Raw genomic sequence first — 17,771 nt, forward strand, 5'->3', positions numbered from 1 at the left:
ACTTCTATGAGCAACTATTATATATGCCAAAAAGTTGGAAAAGGCAGAGGACATTGATAGATTCCTAGACACATACAACCTACCAGGATTGAAACATGAAGAAATGGAAAGCATGAATACACCAATAACATACAGAGAGATAGGGACAGTGCTGAAAAGTCTGCCATCAAAGAAAAGCTGGGTACCTGATGGCTTCACTGCTGAATTCTGCCAAACATCTAAAGAAGAACTAATACCAATTCTACTCAAACTACCCAAAAAATTTAAAAGAAGGAAATACTCCTAAACTCATTCTACAAGTCCAGCATTCTCCTGATACAAAAACCAGACAAAACAAACCAAAAAGAAAACTACAGGCCAATATTTCTGACGAATGCAGAGACAAAAATCCTCAAAGAAATACTAGCATCCCAAATTCAAGAACACATTAAAAAGATCATTCAATTTGATCAAGTGGGATGCATCCCAGGGATGCAAAGATGCTTCAGCATATGGAAATCAATAAACGTGATACAATGCATCAAAAGAATGCAGGACAAAAGCCATATAATTATTCCAATAGATGCTTTAAAAAATTCAATGAAATTCGGCTGGGTGCGGTAGCTCACGCCTGTACTCCCAGCACTTTGGAAGGCCGAGGCGGGCGGATCACGAGGTCAGGAAATGGAGACTATCATGGCTAACACAGTGAAACCCCATCTCTACTAACAATACAAAAAAAAAATTAGCCGGGCGTGGGGTAGGCGCCTGCAGCCCCAGCTATTCAGGAGGCTGAGGCAGGAGAACAGCGTGAACCCGGGAGGCGGAGCTTGCAGTGAGCCGACATGGAGCCACTGCACTCCAGCCTGGGCGACAGAGTGAGACTCCGTCTCAAAAAAATTAAAAAATTAAAAAAAAAATTCAACAAAATTCAACATCCTCTCATGAGAAAAATCCTGAACAAACTGTCCATAGAAAGAACATTACTTCAACACAATAAATGTCTTATAAAATAAACTCACAGCTAGTATTATACTAAATGGGAAAAAAACTGAAAGCCTTTTCTCTGATCTGGAACAAAACAAGGATACTCATTTTCACCACTTATTCAACATAGTACTCAAAAGTTTTAACCAGAGCAATTGGACCACAGAAAGAAACAAAAAGCATGCATATTAGAAAGAAAGTCAAACTGTCGTTGTTTGTAGATGATGTGACTTTATATTTAAACAAACCCAAAGATTCCTCCAAAAAACTGTTAGAACTCATAAATGAATTCAGTAAAGTTCCAGGACACCGCCGGGTGCGGTGGCTCATGCCTGTAATCCCAACACTTTGGGAGGCTGAGGTGGATGGATCACTTGAGGTCAGGAGTTGAGACCAGCCTGGCCAACATGGCGAAACCCCGTCTCTACTAAAAAATTCAAAAATTAGCCTGGCGTGGTGGCACACGCCATTTGTGGTTATGAAGTCCCCCAGAACCTCTGGCCAGGTGTGGTTGTGAAGTCCTCCCAGCACCTCTGGCCAGGTGTGGTTGTGATGTCCCCCAAGCAGCTCTGGCCAAGTGGGGTTATGAAGTCCCCATTCCCAGTACCTTCGGCCAAGTGGGGTTATGAAGTTATGAAGTCCTCCGCCGACCAGCACCTCTGGCCAGATGGGGTTATGAAGTCCCCCCAACCGCCCCTGAGGAGCAGGCGGAGTAAAAGCGAGCCGGGACTGCTAGCCGGTCGGGACCGCTGCTTCGCTGATGCTGGTTGTGTAGCACGGATGTGCGTAGCGTGATCGTGTTGTGTGGATGGGGGCACTGAGATCCGCAGGGACCATCACTGCAAGGAGCAGCTGCATGGCCGGGAGAGTTCAGCAGCTGAGCGGGTCAGGGTTCCTGGAAAGGCAGGTCCCAGTGCATTTCCCGACCGGGCACCTAACGGGCTGCTCTCAAAAGCACTGACTATCACCGAGGCTGGCCAGAGACCCTTAAGTATCTAATTCACGATGACACCAACTAACTCTGAGTACAGTAGAAAATGTACAGCGGGCGACCAGAATATACACACTCGAGCCGCCACCATGGGACAGCTCCAGGCAGTACCCACCACAGCAGGAGCTCGAACTGTCGCGAGAATAACTGCCAGCTTGCTAGTTGCCCGGCACGGGAAGGCGAACTCTCGCGAGAAGGCCGCCAGCTTCGGGGGCAACTGCCGCGGGACCTCGAACTCTCGCGCGACAGCAACCAATGCGTTAGAAGCGCGTTGCAGGCGCGCGAAACATGGCGCGGCACGGGCCGCCGTTGAGCTGGCTGGACGCGCAGCAGGAGCGCGACGTGCGGGAGCTCGTCCGGGGTGTCGCCGGCCTCCAGGACGAAGCAGACCCCAACTTCCAGCTCGCCCTAAACTTCGCCTGGTCCAACTTCAGGTGTGGGGCGCGGCGCGCGAGGGGGTCCCGGGACACAGCCCGGAGCCCGCGCGTGGGTCCGGCGCAGCCCGGGGTCGGGGTGCGCTGGGGCGGGGCATGGGGCTGAGGCGGACGCGGTCTCAGAGAGCCCTCGCAGGCCCTGCCGCAGCCCACTCCCCCCGGCCAGCGCCCTCGGCGCGGTGCTCTGCGCACCCCACGGTGTGTTACCTGGAACGCGTCCTGATCGTCACGGGGGGAAGCGTGGAACTGGGTTTCTTGCCACCGGGGCGCGCTCCTGCAACCCAGCGCTCTGGGAGGCCGCAGGCGGGACTCGAGGCCAGCCTGGGCAACATAGCAACTCCATCTCTATAATGTTTTATTTTATTTTATTTTAGTTTAATTAAAGAGATTGTATTCTCACTGACTCCTGCTCCCTGGTCAGCCCAGTGTAAGGTCTCTCTCACCCTGCTCTCCTTTTTACAAAACGCGTGTCATGACATTGATTTTACCTGTCATGACTGTCTCCTCCGCTTCCACTCCAGCTAGAATGCTGCATCTCTGCACAGCGCCTGACAACGTAGCAGGCTTAGTCAGCTAATGCAATTTCTAATGCAGTTTCTCTTGTAACTAGTTTTTAAAGACTTACAGAATTTAGATGTATACGTGGAGTGAGATCTATTTTTCTTTATGGGAGAGGGAAATTAAACAATACTTTTATAGTCATTACCCATAATGAAATTACTAAAAGAATGTTAATGTTAATATTCTACCTGTTTAATTTCAGTAAAAATCTTGAATAATGAACAGTTTTTTAAAATCCGTAATTTTAGTTACTTTAATGATCATAGTCATAAAGTGTCTAGTTGGCTTATAATAGGAATACGGGGCTTTCATATTCTTTTAAAGCATGCCGAGTTTCCGAAGTAATAAACTGAATTCTTAAATGTGACTTACAAAAATAAACAATGTGTGAAATAGGTTATACAACACAAAAACTTAAATGCTGAAATTCAAGTTTTTTTACTAATATTTCTAAATGACAGTAGGCAGATGGTCATCATTTTAGAGGTGGGAGAGACATTAGAGGTTACTGTTTCCATTCACAGGTTTCAGGAACTAAATTATAATAGGTAAAGTGGTGTACCATTCACCCATTTACTGGACTAGATTCATGTGTTTCTCAGTATTGTAATTTTTTTCTTTTAAGTACAGATTGCTGGCTTTGATACTAAAAAATGGGAAACAATTTTTGCATAGGATATGTTATATACATATACATTAGTTGCATAGGCTATGCTATAATTTTATGATGCTTTAAATCATCAGAAAAATGAATAGTTCATGTTTACATTGTTGAAAATTGTGGCCATTTAGAATTCTAGGCCCCAGAAATTCAAAGATGAGTAAGATATAGCCTCTGTCTTTAAAAAAAGACAGAGATAAAAGGGATTTTTAACCTTGGGATCTGGAGATATAATTCAGATATTTGTTAATTTGGATGAGGAAAAAATTATACTAATCTCTAACTGAAAAGTAGCATCTCCTTCCATTATAAATGAAGGCAGCAAACCATAGTAGTATTAGCCTACCTGTGACTTTATCGCCAGTAGAAGTCACATACTGTTTTCACATCAGAGTTGTAGATATTTGTAAATGTTGTTTACTGTTACTTTAATGGTAGTTATTGTACCTACTGCTAAATCTTGTTATTTAATACTTTCATAAATAACATTTCTTGCCATATCATAAACTTCTTGAAATATTTGACAACTGTACCCCAGTATAATTGGATTCCTTTGTATTTCGTTTTTGGCATTTAAAAACATTATTCAGAGAAGGGATCCTTAGGCTTCAGTGGGCCTCACTATAGCATAAAAAGATTGGGACCACCTGATGTAGAATGTGTTCAGCTGGATTTAGATACAGGGCCTTATGGGAAGACAGAGGAGCCAGAGCCAAGGTTGGGAGGGTCAGGAAGCACCTGTGTGCTGGAGAACGGTTGCTTGCACAGTCTCGGACACGGCGATTATTTGCCTGTCTGATGGTGGAGGTAACTGAGGACAAGGTACACTCCATTCTGGAAGTGTGTAGCTGAGTACAGAGCATATGGGGGATGTGGAGGGCCATGAGATGAGTTCACTTACCTGTGTGACAGAGTTGGCATAAGAATTGCATTTTGTCTTTATTAGATTTCATCGTTTCTTGGATGTGAACAGCCACAAAATAGAAAAAACAATCGAAGGGTAAGTCAGTGTATGTATGTACACATCCTAAAATACATGTATTTTCTTATAGATCTTTTTAAGATAGCTTTATAATCATTGTTTTTATTATGTTTTAGAATTTATGAAAAATTTATCATTCATTCTGATCTCAGCAAAGCTGCTAGCTTGAAGAGATTAACTGAGGAATTTCTAAACGCACCACTTCCCAGCATAAAGGAAATAAAGGTATGCCTTCAATTATGCGATCTCCAGTGTGTATTTTACTGTTTCCTATGTGATTATTGTCAATTTGCTTCTGTTACTATTTAAACATTCTATTTTAGTATTATCTACTGGCTAATAGGATCTCCTGGAAATTTATTTAAATATTGCCATCAAACCAGATATACCTCAGTTTGTGATGAAAGAAAGAGCTTGCTCTTATTTAATCATTTTTGCACCTCAGTTCTACTATGGAAAGACAGATGAGAGAGTGATACAAATAGTAGCATAGTTTGGATATCTTAAAACCGTCAAATGGTTTCTCAGCACTTGGCAGTGGCTGGCTGGAGATGCTTACTAGATGCCTGGTATACTTTCATATTGTTTGGGGGATTCCCCAAGACCACCTTTTGGCATAATGCTTTGCTCCAAGGATTCACAGAACTCAAAAAAGCTGTTATCCTCACTGTTAATAGTTTATTACAGTGAAAGGATACAGATTAAAATCATCAGAGGGAAGAGGTGCTTAGAGCAAAGTCTAGGAGAAGCTAGGCACGCACGTCCAAGTGTCCCTTCGCAGCGGAGTCACCTGGGGATGCACTTAATTATCTCAGTAACGGTATATGACAACATGTGCAAAATGTTGCCCCTCCACTCCCCCCAGGGCCACTCAGCTGAGCCTTGGTGACCAGCATTTTTATTGGGGGGTGGGTCACATAAGCAAGCAGAGCCCAGTGTGGCTGACCTTATCTGCTCAGTCTCTAGCCCCTTAGAGGTCAAACCAAAGATGGCAAGCATATGGAAACAGCTCTGGGTTCCCTGAACACAGAGGGACCACATTCCCTAGCTCTGCTGTGGCACATCTTGTGCCTACATAGTTCTTTCCCTTTCTCCTTTTAATATTAAGCACTGTCTCCACACATGCTACATATTTCACTTCTTTATAGTTCCATTCTTGTCTCCCCCTTTAAAATGCACATTTTACAGGCATAGGGCTCTTTGTTCCCGAACACCTAGAGCACAGTGGACAATGCATGTTTGTTGAAGGAATCAGTAAATCTGTGCAGTCTTGTCTGCTTCACTATCCCCACTCTGTCCACAGCCCCCACCCACTTACACAAGGTGGATTAGTTTTCCTTTTCTCTTGCTATGTGGCATCTTAGATGTGTTTGTTATAGCAGAGGTCTCCAACCCCCATATGATGAACAAGTACCGACATGCCTGCTAGGAACTAGGCTGCACGGCAGGAGGTGACTGGGGTGAGTGAGCATGACCGCCTCAGCTCCACCTCCTGTCAGATCAGCGGTGGCATTAGATTCTCATAGGAGAGCAAACCCCATTGTAAACTGCACATGTGAGGATCTAGGTTGCATGCTCCTTATGACAATCTAATGCCTAATGATCTGAGGTGGAACAGTTTAATCGTGAAACCAACCCCCACCCAACAGTCCATGGAAAAATTGTCTTCCACAAAAGTGGTCCCTGGTGCCAAAAAGGTTGGGGATTGCTATATAGTGTAGCAATAACTTCACACGTTTTTCCTTTTTCTTTTTTTTTTTTTTCTAAGACCGAGTGTCACTCTGTTGCCTAGGCTTAGAGTGCAGTGGCGCAGTCTTGAGTCATTGCAACTCCTGCTTCCCAGGTTCAAGTGATTCTCCTGCTTCAGCCTTCTGAGTAGCTGGGATTACAGGTCCCACCACCATGCCCAGCTAATTTTTTTGTATTTTTAGTAGAGACAGGGTTTCACCATGTTGGCCAGGCTGGTCCCGAACTCTTGACCTCAAGCAGTCCACCTTCCTTGGGCTCCCAAAGTGCTGGGATTACAGGCATGAGCCACCATGCCCAGCTTCTTTATTATCCTTTTAATGTCCGTGGGATCAGTAGTGACGATCCCTCTTTAGTTTCTGATTTTAGTAATGTGTATATTCTCTCTTTTTATTGTGGTTAGTATGTCTAGAGATGCATTAATGTTATTACTTTCTTCAGCGAATCAGTTTTTGGTTTTGCTGTCTATTATTGTTTCCTGTTTTCAATTTCGTTAATTTTTTTTCTTTCCTTTTTTTTTTATTTATTTTTTTTTTGAGGCGGAATCTTGTTCTGTTGCCCAGGCTGGAGTGAAATGGTGCAATCTCGGCTCACTGCAGCCTCAGCCTCCCAGGTTCAAGGAATTCTTCTGCCTCAGCCTCCGGAGTAGCTGGGATTACAAGCATACACCACCTCGCCCAGCTAATTTTTGTGTTTTTAGTAGAGACGAGGTTTCGCATGTTGGCCAGGGTGGTCTCGAACTCCTGACCTCAAGTGATCTACCCACCTTTGTTCCAAAACTCTGGGATTACAGGCGTAAGTCACCCCGGCCTTCTTTGTTGATATATTTTCAAGCTCATGCCAGTCTACTGGATGAGCCTATCGGAAGCATTCTTCATTTCTGACACTTTGTTTTTCATTTGGAACACTTCGATTCTTTCTTAGAGTTTCCATCTCACCACTTATATACTCATCTGTTCTTCTTGTTATCCACATTTTTCTTTTTTTTTTTTTTTTTTTTTTTTTTTTTTTTTTTTTTTTTTTTTTTTGAGACGGAGTCTGGCTCTGTCGCCCGGGCTGGAGTGCAGTGGCCGGATCTCAGCTCACTGCAAGCTCTGCCTCCCGGGTTTACGCCATTCTCCTGCCTCAGCCTCCCAGGTAGCTGGGACTACAGGCGCCCGCCACCTCGCCCGGCTAGTTTTTTGTATTTTTTAGTAGAGACGGGGTTTCACCGGGTTAGCCAGGATGGTCTCGATCCCCTGACCTTGTGATCCACCCGTCTCGGCCTCCCAAAGTGCTGGGATTACAGGCTTGAGCCACCGCGCCCGGCCGTTATCCACATTTTTCATTAGCACTCTTAGTATATTAATCATAGCTGTTTTCAATTCCCAGTCTGTTAATTCCAACGTCCCTGCCATATATGAGTCTGGTTTGGATGCTTGCTCTATCTCTTCTGACATACTGCCAGGTGGCCAGTGTTGTCTACCTGGATACCTGAGCCCAGGACTCCAGGGCTTTTACTGGGGGCTTATCTCAGGCATAGGACCTGCGTGACTGACCACAATTACTGAAGTTCCAGAGCCTTCAAAGGAAAGCAGGTGTTCACCTTCAGTCACACTGTTTGCACAAACTGTATAAACAGACTAGTAAAACATGGTTCAAGATTTGAACATACAGAACACTTTTGCCAGTTCAGATATTTCAAGAGCTCAGTCACCACAAGCTGGCCAAGGCTTATTTGTGAAAATAAGCCCTTTTGGGGGATGCTGAAGGCTTTGGCAATTCGGGCTTCCTGAGTTAATGCTTTCCCACACTGCTTATATCCCAGTTTAAAAATCAATCATATAAATAAGGAAAGACTGCCAATCAAATAGAAATTTGAGCAAAGGAGAGTAATACCCAATAAAGGAAAATCAATAATTTTAAGCTTATGGAAAAGTGCCTACCATTTCATAAGATAAATGCAAATTAAAGCAACACTGAGATAACATTTTTCACTGATCTGATTAATAAAAGGTGTAGGAAGCAGGTAATTCTATATGTATGTATGTTTGTATCGTGTATGGAAGATATTTTGACATTATTTCTCAAAATTCCAAATGCAAACACTCTTTGAGTTAGCATTTCACTTTTTAGGAATTTATTATACAAGTAAACTCTCATAATTATGAAACAACAGCCAGGTGTGGTGGCCCACGCCTGTAATCCCAGCACTTTGGGAGGCCGAGGCAGGCAGATCACAAGGTCAGGAGTTCAAGACCAGCCTGGCCAACGTGGTGAAACCCCATCTCTACTAAAAATACAAAAGTTACCTGAGCGTGGTGGCGTGTACCTATAATCTCAGCTACTCTGGAGGCTGAGGCAGGAGAATCAGTTGAACCCGGGGAGGCAGAGGTTGTGGTGAGCTGAGATTGCACTATTGTACTCCACCCTGGGCAACAAAGTGAAACTCCATCTCGGGGGGGGGGGAAAAATGAAACAACATAAGTTTGTGATAGCGAAAGATTGTGAAAAAATGTAAATTTCATTAATAGGGGACTTGTTAAATAAAATATGGTACATCTGAGTTAAACTATCAGCCATGTTTAAGCTTCATGATACATATTGCCACAGGAGAATAACTTTTAACCATAATACTATATTCTAAAGACATTTCCGTCATTTTAGAAATAAAAGCTCTCATCCACTCAGATCTTATACTTGTTAGAAATGTAGAACTCAGACTTCAGATGGCTTTGAGGTTCCTTATGTATATGCGTTTGAGCTTTGAAGAACTTTGAAGGTTAGGAATTATGTAGGTATAACTCATGTTTTCTCAAACCAGGGAAAAAAGTGGGGACATAACTGTCATAGAGTTATCTTTACTCAATCTAGTGTCAAAAGCATTTCCCAACCTCAGAGATTCATGTTGTTCATTTTTTTGTTTTAAAGACAGATGCACATTATTCCATACTGTCACTTCTTCTGTGTCTGTCAGACTCTCCTTCAAACAGCAATTATGTGGAGACACCAAGACATAAAGAAGTGGGTATGTTACTAGATGCCTTAACATATGAGAAGTAAAAGAGAAATTGTTTCATTACTTGCTTCGTAAACATTGAGTTTTATTGAAACTTACAAAAATCTGTGAAACTAAAGTGTTTCTATTGTTTTAGATGCTATCACAATTATAAAATTTTATTTAAAATGCAGTCAGCCCTCTATATTCTCAGGTTCCATACCCACAGATTCAACCAAATACCAATCAAAAATATTCAAAAAAAATAAATAAATAATACAACAATCTAAAATAATACAATTTTTAAAACTATTTACATGGTGTTAGGTATTATAAGTAATCTAGAGATTATTTAAAGTATACAGCAGGATGTATTTAGGTTATATGCACACACTACACCATTTTCTATCATCAGCCTTGAGCACTGTGGAGGGTGGTGTAGCTCCTGGAACCAATTCCCCTCAGATACTGAGGGATGACTGTATTCGTTTACAAACTATCTTCAGTTGTAAAAAGAGAACACTCACCTTTGAGAATGAGTTAATTAAAATGTAAAATGTTTTAGAATATAAATTTATTAAATGTTTCAATATTTTTAAATTTTTATTTCCTGAGTATTTTGAGTCTTGTTAGTCTTTTTTCCTTAGTTTAGAGGTTTTTTTCAAATGTAGATATAAGGAAGCTGATGAAGTTCTTTTGTTACATTTTTAGAAAAGAAAGATGATTTTGACTGGGGAAAATACTTGATGGAAGGTGAAGAAATGGACATTGGTCCTTACATGGACACACCAGTAAGTGGCAGTAGTTTTGCTGTTGAAAATTTAAATATACGCCAGGTGATAGAGATGATTTTAATGGGTCTTTCCACCCTAGGTCAACTTAGCTAAAACAGGAACACTCTTACTAAGCTAGAGTCATTTATTATGGAAGCCTGGTTAGGATTTTGCACTAAATCATTAGTATTAAAAAGTTAAAAGAGGCTGGGCATGGTGGCTCACATCTGTAATCTCAGCACTTTGAGGGGTGGGAGGATTGCTTGAGCCTAGGAATTTGAGACCAGCCTGGGCAACATAGCAAGATCTGCGTCTGTTTGTAAAAAATAAATTTGAAAAAAAGAAGTTGTTTGGGCTCGGTGTCTTACACCTGTAATCCCAGCACTGTGGGAGGCCAAGGTAGGTGGATCACTTGAGGCCAGGAGTTCGGGAGCAGCCTGGGCAACATAGTGAAACCCCTTCTACTAAAAATACAAAAAGTTAGCTGGGCATGGTGGTACATGCCTGTAATCCCAGCTACTCAGGAGGCTCAGGCACAACAATCTCTTGAACACAGGAGGTGGAGGTTGCAATGAACTGAGATCGTGCCATTGCACTCCAGCCTGGATAACAAAGCAAGAGACTCTATCTCAAAAAAGAAAAAGTTAAAAGGGGTGAGTACAAGTATCCCTTAAGGATCTGTGATCGTGGGACTTTTAGCCACAAAAAATGATTCCATTCCTTATTATTTCAACATTATAGAAAAGTAATAATCGTATTTCTAGTCCTATAATAGACACTTCCAAGAGATTTAGGGAAAAGAAATTCATTTGTTTTTCTGTTCCATGTTGCTTCAAAGTTTTTGCTTTTCTTCAAAGTCTTAGTCTTTTAATGTAAATAGCTTTAAATGTTATACTGTATAAAGCTAAAGTGTCTTTCTTTTTTAAATCAGAATTGGTCTGAAGAAAGTGAAGAGGAAAATGATCAGCTGCCCTTAAGCAGAGAGGACTCTGGAATTCAGGTAGACAGGACACCGTTAGAAGAACAAGACCACAACAGAAAACTGGACCCTTGTATCAGGTGGAAAGGTACTTTGTGTTACGAGCTGGTGACATTTTCTAACAGACAAATGCCCCAGAAGGAAAGGCAAGGTTCGAGATCACTTCCATGTGATCAAGGTGTTGGCTAAGCTCTACCATCCTTATAAAACCAATTTTTTAAATCATTAGTAATCTTTTTTATGATGCTTAAGTGTTAGTACTGTGGAATTAATGTTGAACTAATACATGTAGAGTGCAATTTTGTCATTTTTTTCCTATACTTCTGAGAACTTTCCTAGCCCTAAATGTTTCCTTTTTTTTTTTTTTGATTGGAGAAGGACTGATTTTGCTAAGATTGTGCCACTGCGCTCCAGCTCTGGCAAGTGAGCGAGACCCTGTCTCAAAAAAAATTAAAATAAAAAAAAAAAGGGAGAACATGCATAGGTTATATGCAAATACTATGCCATTTTATATCAGGGACTTAAGCACCTGCAGATTTTCGTGTCTGCAGCATTCCTGCAACCAATCCCCAGTGGATACTGAGGAACAGCTGCATTTATTCTGGACTTTCTAATCTGTGCTCTTGGTGTCAGTGTGACCCAGAAACAGACAGACTGTTTTTTATTTATGTGGCTTTGTAGGATTATGTCTTAATACACAGATGGCAAGTTTCCTCTCAGCTACTTGGGAGGCTGAGGCAGGAGAATCTCTTGGCTCCTTTTCTTTCTCTTTTTTTTTTTTCTTTTTTTGAAGACAAGGGTGTCACTCTGTTGCCCAGGCTAGAGTGCAGTGGCACAATCTTAGCTCACTGCAACCTCTGCCTCCTGGCCTCAAGCGATCCTCCCACCTCAGCCTCCTGAGTAGCTGGAACTACAGGTGAGGGCCACCACACTCAGCTAATTTTTGTATTTTTTTGTAGAGACGGGATTTCACCATGTTGCCCAGGCTAGTCTCAAACTCCTAGACTCAAGCAATTCACCCGCCTCTGTCTCCCAAAGTGCTGGGATTACAGGTGTGAGCCACTGTGCTGAGCCCACTTTGCTCTTCCCCCCACCCCCCTTTTTTTTGAGTCTCATTCTGTCGCCCAGGCCACAGTACAGTGGCATGATCTCACCTCACTGCAAACTGCGCCTCCCTGGTTCTAGTAGCTGGGATTACAGGCGTGCACGACGGCACTCAGCTAATTTTTGTATTTTTAGTAGAGACAGGGTTTCACCATGTTGGCCAGGCTGGGCTCAAACTCCTGACCTCAACTGATCCACCCGCCTCTGCCTCCCAAAGTATGGGGATTACAGGTGTGAAACACTGCTCTTTTTCAAAATGGCTTAGCTATTTGTGAACTTTTATTCTTCTGTAGACATTTTAGAAGCAGGATGGTAAACTAAAAAAAAAAAAAAAAAAGGCCAGGCGCAGTGGCTTATGCCTGTAATCCCAACACTTTGGGAGGCCAAGCCGGGTGGATCACTTGAGGTCAGGAGTTCAAGACCAGCCTGACCAACATGGTGAAACCCCACGTCTACTAAAAATACAAAATTAGCTGGGCGTGGTGTCGCATGCCTGTAATCCCAGCTACTCGGGAGGCTGAAGCAGGAGAATCACTTGAACCCGGCAGGTGGAGGTTGCGGTGAGCCAAGATCACACCATTGCACCCCAGCCCGGGCAACAAGAACAAAACTTTATCTCAAAATAATAAAAAATTTAAAAACAATCCAGCTGGAGTTTTTATTGGGATTGCAGAGAATTTATACATCTAATTTGGGGAGGCTTGATTGCCTTAACATAATAATAGCTACATTCATCGTAATTTTTTATCTTTTACTAGAGTTCGGATTTTTTTTTTTAAAGATCTCGAGTGTTCATTTATTAATTTCTACATACGTTATAGTTTTTATTTTTGTGAATGATGCCTCTTTATTCCTAATGTAAAAGAAATAATACTGGTTTCTGTAAGTTGTCCTTACATGCAGCATTTTTGCTGAATTCTCATATTAAGTATAATAGTTGATTCCATTTGGTTTCTTATATAGATCGTTAGTATCATCTGCAAATATTGATGGTTTTATCTCTTCGTGCTAGTTCTTATGCCTGTATCTTCTCTGTGACATGATGATCAAATATCTTTTTCTGGCCCACCAGCCCAGCCGCTACTAGTCCGTAGCGGAAGCAACAGCTCATAGGAGTGGGCTTCCTGGACAACTCGGTCTCATCGTAAGGGGGGGGTTATACCTGAAACTCCTCCGTTAAGTGTGATGGTTGTTTGGTATGAGTTCAGGGTATGTGGCCTTTATCAAATTAAGACAATTTCGGCCGGGCACGGTGGCTCACGCCTGTAATCCCAGCACTTTGGGAGGCCGAGGTGGGCGAAATCACCTGAGGTTGGGAGTTGGAGACCAGCTTGACCAACATGGAGAAACCCCATCTCTACAAAAAAAAAAAATACAAAATTAGCCGGGCGTGGTGGCACATGCCTGTAGTCCCAGCTACTCGGGAGGCTGAGGCAGGAGAATCGCTTGGACCCGGGAGGCAGAGGTTGCAGTGAGCCGAGATTGTGCCATTGCACTCCAGCCTGGGCAACAAGAGCGAAACTCTGTGTGGAAAAAAAAAAAAAATTAAAGACAATTTCCTTCTATCCCTTTTTTCTTCTAGAAGTCTTTAATAATAAATAAATGTTGAATTTTTATTAAATGCTATTATTTATCTGTGAGATAATCTCATAACTTTTCTCTTTTATCCTAATAGTACAGTGATAGACTTTCCGATATTGAATTATCCTTGAATTCTTCATCTAAACTTGCTTGACCATGTTATTTTTTAGTACATTATTAGATTGGGTTCAATTTCGGATTCACTTTTTTTTTTTTTTAAGACAGGGTCCTGCTCTGTCACCCAGGTTGGAGTGCAGTAGTATGATCACAGCTCACTCCAGCCTCAACTTCGTGGGCTCAAGGTATCCTCCCACCTCAGCCTCCTAAGAAGCTGGAACTTCTGGTGCATGCCACCACACCCAGCTAACTTGTTTACTTTTTCGTAGAGATGAGTTCTCACTGTGTTTGAGACCAGTCCAGCCTGGGATTGCAGGTGTGAGCCACCGAACCCAGGAGGTTAGCTCTTTTTTAATGTAGGATTTTTCATCTTTATTCTTTGATGAATTGTACTTATCATGCCTTTATCTAGTTTAAGCATCACTGTTATATTAGCCTCATAAAATGTTAGGTGGCTTTCTCTTTTTGTGCTTTTTCAAATAACTTGTATATGATAGAGGTTATCTAATCCTTCAAAATTTAGCACCAGTCCCGAGGTTTTGGGAGTGGTTGGGAAGGTCTTCGGTTACCGTTTCAATTTCCTTAATGGTTATTGGATGGTTAACATATACCATTTGTATCTTTTTATGTATGTGGCAATTTTTTCTTTTTTTACTTTCTAGTCAATTACATTTAATTAAGTTAGTATGTGTTTCTATATGTGTGGTTTTATTTTATTTTACTTTGTTTTTTTGAGATAGGGTCTCACTGTGTCACCCAAGCTGGAGCGCAGTGGCGTGATCTCAGCTCACTGCAGCCTCAACCTCCTGGCTCAGCCAGTCCTCCCATGTCAGCCTCCCGAGAACAAGCACATGCCACCATCCCTGGCTAATTTTTTTGCTTTTTTTGGTAGAGGTGGGGGTCCTACTTTGTTGACCAGGCTGATCTTGAACTCCTGGACCCAAGTGATCATCCTGCCCTGGCTTCCAAAGGGCTGGGATTATATGTGTGAGCCGTAGAACCCAGCTGGTAAATGTGGTTTAAAATAAATGATCATAATACATTAATGTTAGGTAGCTGTTATTTTAAAAAAGTCATTTTCAACTATATGTTTGAATGGAGCTGTAAGTCCAGATATACTGACCCAGTATTTTGTTGTTGTTGTTAACTCAAACTGATTACATTTCTTTCAAGCAGATGAGCCAGATGACCGAAGCTGGCTGGAACATCATGTGGTCCATCAGTATTGGACAGCCAGGCCCTCCCAGTTTCCTCATAGTTTACATTTGCACTCCAATTTAGCTGCTGTCTGGTAAGAAGCTAAAGTTTTCATTTAATATGATGATAGAAGAAACTTTGATGTTTAGACATTTGGCTTTGATTTGTGACTTAAATCAAGTTCTTCCCTGAAATTTAAACTTGTTTTTGTTTTGAGAATTCTTTTTTTTTCTTTGTTTTTGGAGACAGAGTCTCACTATAGTTGCTCAGACTGCAATGCAATAGTGAGATCTTGGCTCACTGCAGTCTTGACCTCACCCAACTAATTTTTTTTTTTTTGAGACGGAGTCTCACTCTGCTGCCCAGGCTGGAGTGCAGTGGCCAGATCTCAGCTCACTGCAAGCTCCGCCTCCCGGGTTTACGCCATTCTCCTGCCTCAGCCTCCCAAGTAGCTGGGACTACAGGCGCCCGCCACCTCGCCCGGCTAGTTTTTTTTTTTGTATTTTTTAGTAGAGATGGGGTTTCACCGTGTTAGCCAGGATGGTCTCGATCTCCTGACCTCGTGATCCACCTGCCTCGGCCTCCCAAAGTGCTGGGATTACAGGCTTGAGCCACCGTGCCTGGCCCCAATTTTTTATTTTTTATTTTATTTTATTTTTTTGCAGGGGGAGACAAAGTCTCACCCTGTCTCCCTGGCTGGAGTGCAGTGGCATAATCATGGCTCACTGCAACCTCTGCCTCCTGGGTTCCAGCTATTCTCGTCCTTCAGCCTCCCAGGTAGCTGGGATTATAGGTGCATGCCACCACGCCCAGCTAATTTTTATATTTTTAGTAGAGATGGGATTTTACCACGTTGGCCAGGCTGATCTCGAACTCCTGTCCTCAAGTGATCCACCTGCTTCGGCCTCCCAAAGTGCTGGAATTACAGGTGTGAGCCAGCACACCTGGCTGGTGTTGAAAATTCTAGTTGAATAGTTTTTAATTATTTGTTATTGAAAATCATTAAATTGGCCGGGCGCGGTGGCTCAAGCCTGTAATCCCAGCACTTTGGGAGGCCGAGACGGGCGGATCACGAGGTCAGGAGATCAAGACCATCCTGGCTAACATGGTGAAACCCCGTCTCTACTAAAAAATACAAAAATCTAGCCGGGCGAGGTGGCGGGCGCCTGTAGTCCCAGCTACTCGGGAGGCCGAGGCAGGAGAATGGCGTGAACCCGGGAGGCGGAGCTTGCAGTGAGCAGAGATCGCACCACTGCACTCCAGCCTGGGGGACAGAGCAAGACTCCGTCTCAAAAAAAAAAAAATCATTAAATTATAGTATTATTTAATTATAGTCTGTGTTTCCATTTTTTGTTGTTAATTTCAATGTAAATATATTGTATATATTAGGGCATTCTTTGATTTCTGTTTTGGTTTACTTACTACAAAAATAGGCATATTGTTTTCCAGAAACAGCTTTACATAGTTGTAACCATTTGCCTAAATCAGCAATAAACATAATTGCAATTGTTCTGAAAGTGTTTCTGAGTATTCTGATTGATGTGAAAATATAGGGGGTATTTAAGCCATTTATTATATGTACTTGCTATTGATTACTAGTTAGCACTAAATTGCGAATATTCTTTGAGATAAGTTATGTACTTAGTTAGAAACCTTTCTATTGACATTTATGTTTGCTGTCTTATAGGGACCAGCACTTGTACAGCAGTGATCCATTGTATGTTCCAGATGACAGGGTTTTGGTTACTGAGACTCAGGTTATTCGGGAAACCCTATGGTAAGATATATTCACTTAATTAATAGTCTTTATGAGGCTTGATTACTGAGAAGCAAAACTTTTATGAAAGGAAACTGTTCAAGCATTTTCACATGCAGACTAGAAACGGACTGTTAGGTGTGTAGTTCAGACCAGATTTGACTGTGGAGATTGAGAGAGTTTGATATATTCACTTCTTTTTCATTTTAGATAATTTAGCATATGATTTACTTAGATTAGTCCAACATTTCTTTTTTTTTTTTTTTGAGACGGAGTCTCGCTCTGCCGCCCAGGCTGGAGTGCAGTGGCTCCATTTCGGCTCACTGCAAGCTCCGCCTCCCAGGTTGACTTCATTCTCCTGCCTCAGCCATCCAAGTAGCCAGGACAACAGGAACCCACCACCACGCCCGGCTAATTTTTTGTATTTTTTTTAGTAGAGACAGGGTTTCACCGTGTTAGCCAGGATGGTCTAGATCCCCTTACCTTGTGATCCACCCGCCTTAGCCCCCCAAAGTGCTGGGATTACAGGTGTGAGCCACCGTGCCGGCAGCTTCTGATTATTCTTAATAGGCAGAATATGTCAATGAGGGCCTGTGCCTTACCTGGAAGCCAGGAATCGAATGCAGCCCTTGGTGGTTACTGTGGAATTCCAGGTCCGGGTGCTCTCGCCAGAAACTGTGACATTGACATGCTCGCACTCTTAGAAATAGGAAGATCTCGGCCGGGCGCGGGGGCTCAAGCCTGTAATCCCAGCACTTTGGGAGGCCGAGACGGGCGGATCACGAGGTCAGGAGATCGAGACCATCCTGGCAAACCCGGTGAAACCCCATGTCTACTAAAAAATACAAAAAACTAGCCGGGTAGGGTGGCGGGCACCTGTAGTCCCAGCTACTCGGGAGGCTGAGGCAGGAGAATGGCGGGAACCCGGGAGGCGGAGCTTGCAGTG

At 42.7% G+C, this 17,771-nt stretch overlaps 1 protein-coding gene across 1 annotated transcript in view; it reads left to right on the forward strand.

Annotated features, from left to right (window-relative positions):
• The first annotated feature begins 2,117 nt into the window (after positions 1 to 2,117).
• TUBGCP5 (tubulin gamma complex associated protein 5) overlaps positions 2,118 to 17,771 on the forward strand; it is a 45,424-nt gene continuing 29,770 nt past the window's right edge. The window contains 8 exon segments of the mRNA XM_025390701.1: positions 2,118 to 2,391; positions 4,560 to 4,613; positions 4,712 to 4,820; positions 9,252 to 9,348; positions 10,030 to 10,109; positions 11,023 to 11,158; positions 15,049 to 15,163; positions 16,757 to 16,940. Coding sequence (XP_025246486.1) covers positions 2,246 to 2,391; positions 4,560 to 4,613; positions 4,712 to 4,820; positions 9,252 to 9,348; positions 10,030 to 10,109; positions 11,023 to 11,158; positions 15,049 to 15,163; positions 16,757 to 16,940 — 921 coding nt within the window. The 5' untranslated portion in view covers positions 2,118 to 2,245.

This window comes from Theropithecus gelada, chromosome 7a (assembly GCF_003255815.1).
Source record: "Theropithecus gelada isolate Dixy chromosome 7a, Tgel_1.0, whole genome shotgun sequence".
In the NCBI taxonomy this organism is placed as follows: Eukaryota; Metazoa; Chordata; class Mammalia; order Primates; family Cercopithecidae; genus Theropithecus; species Theropithecus gelada.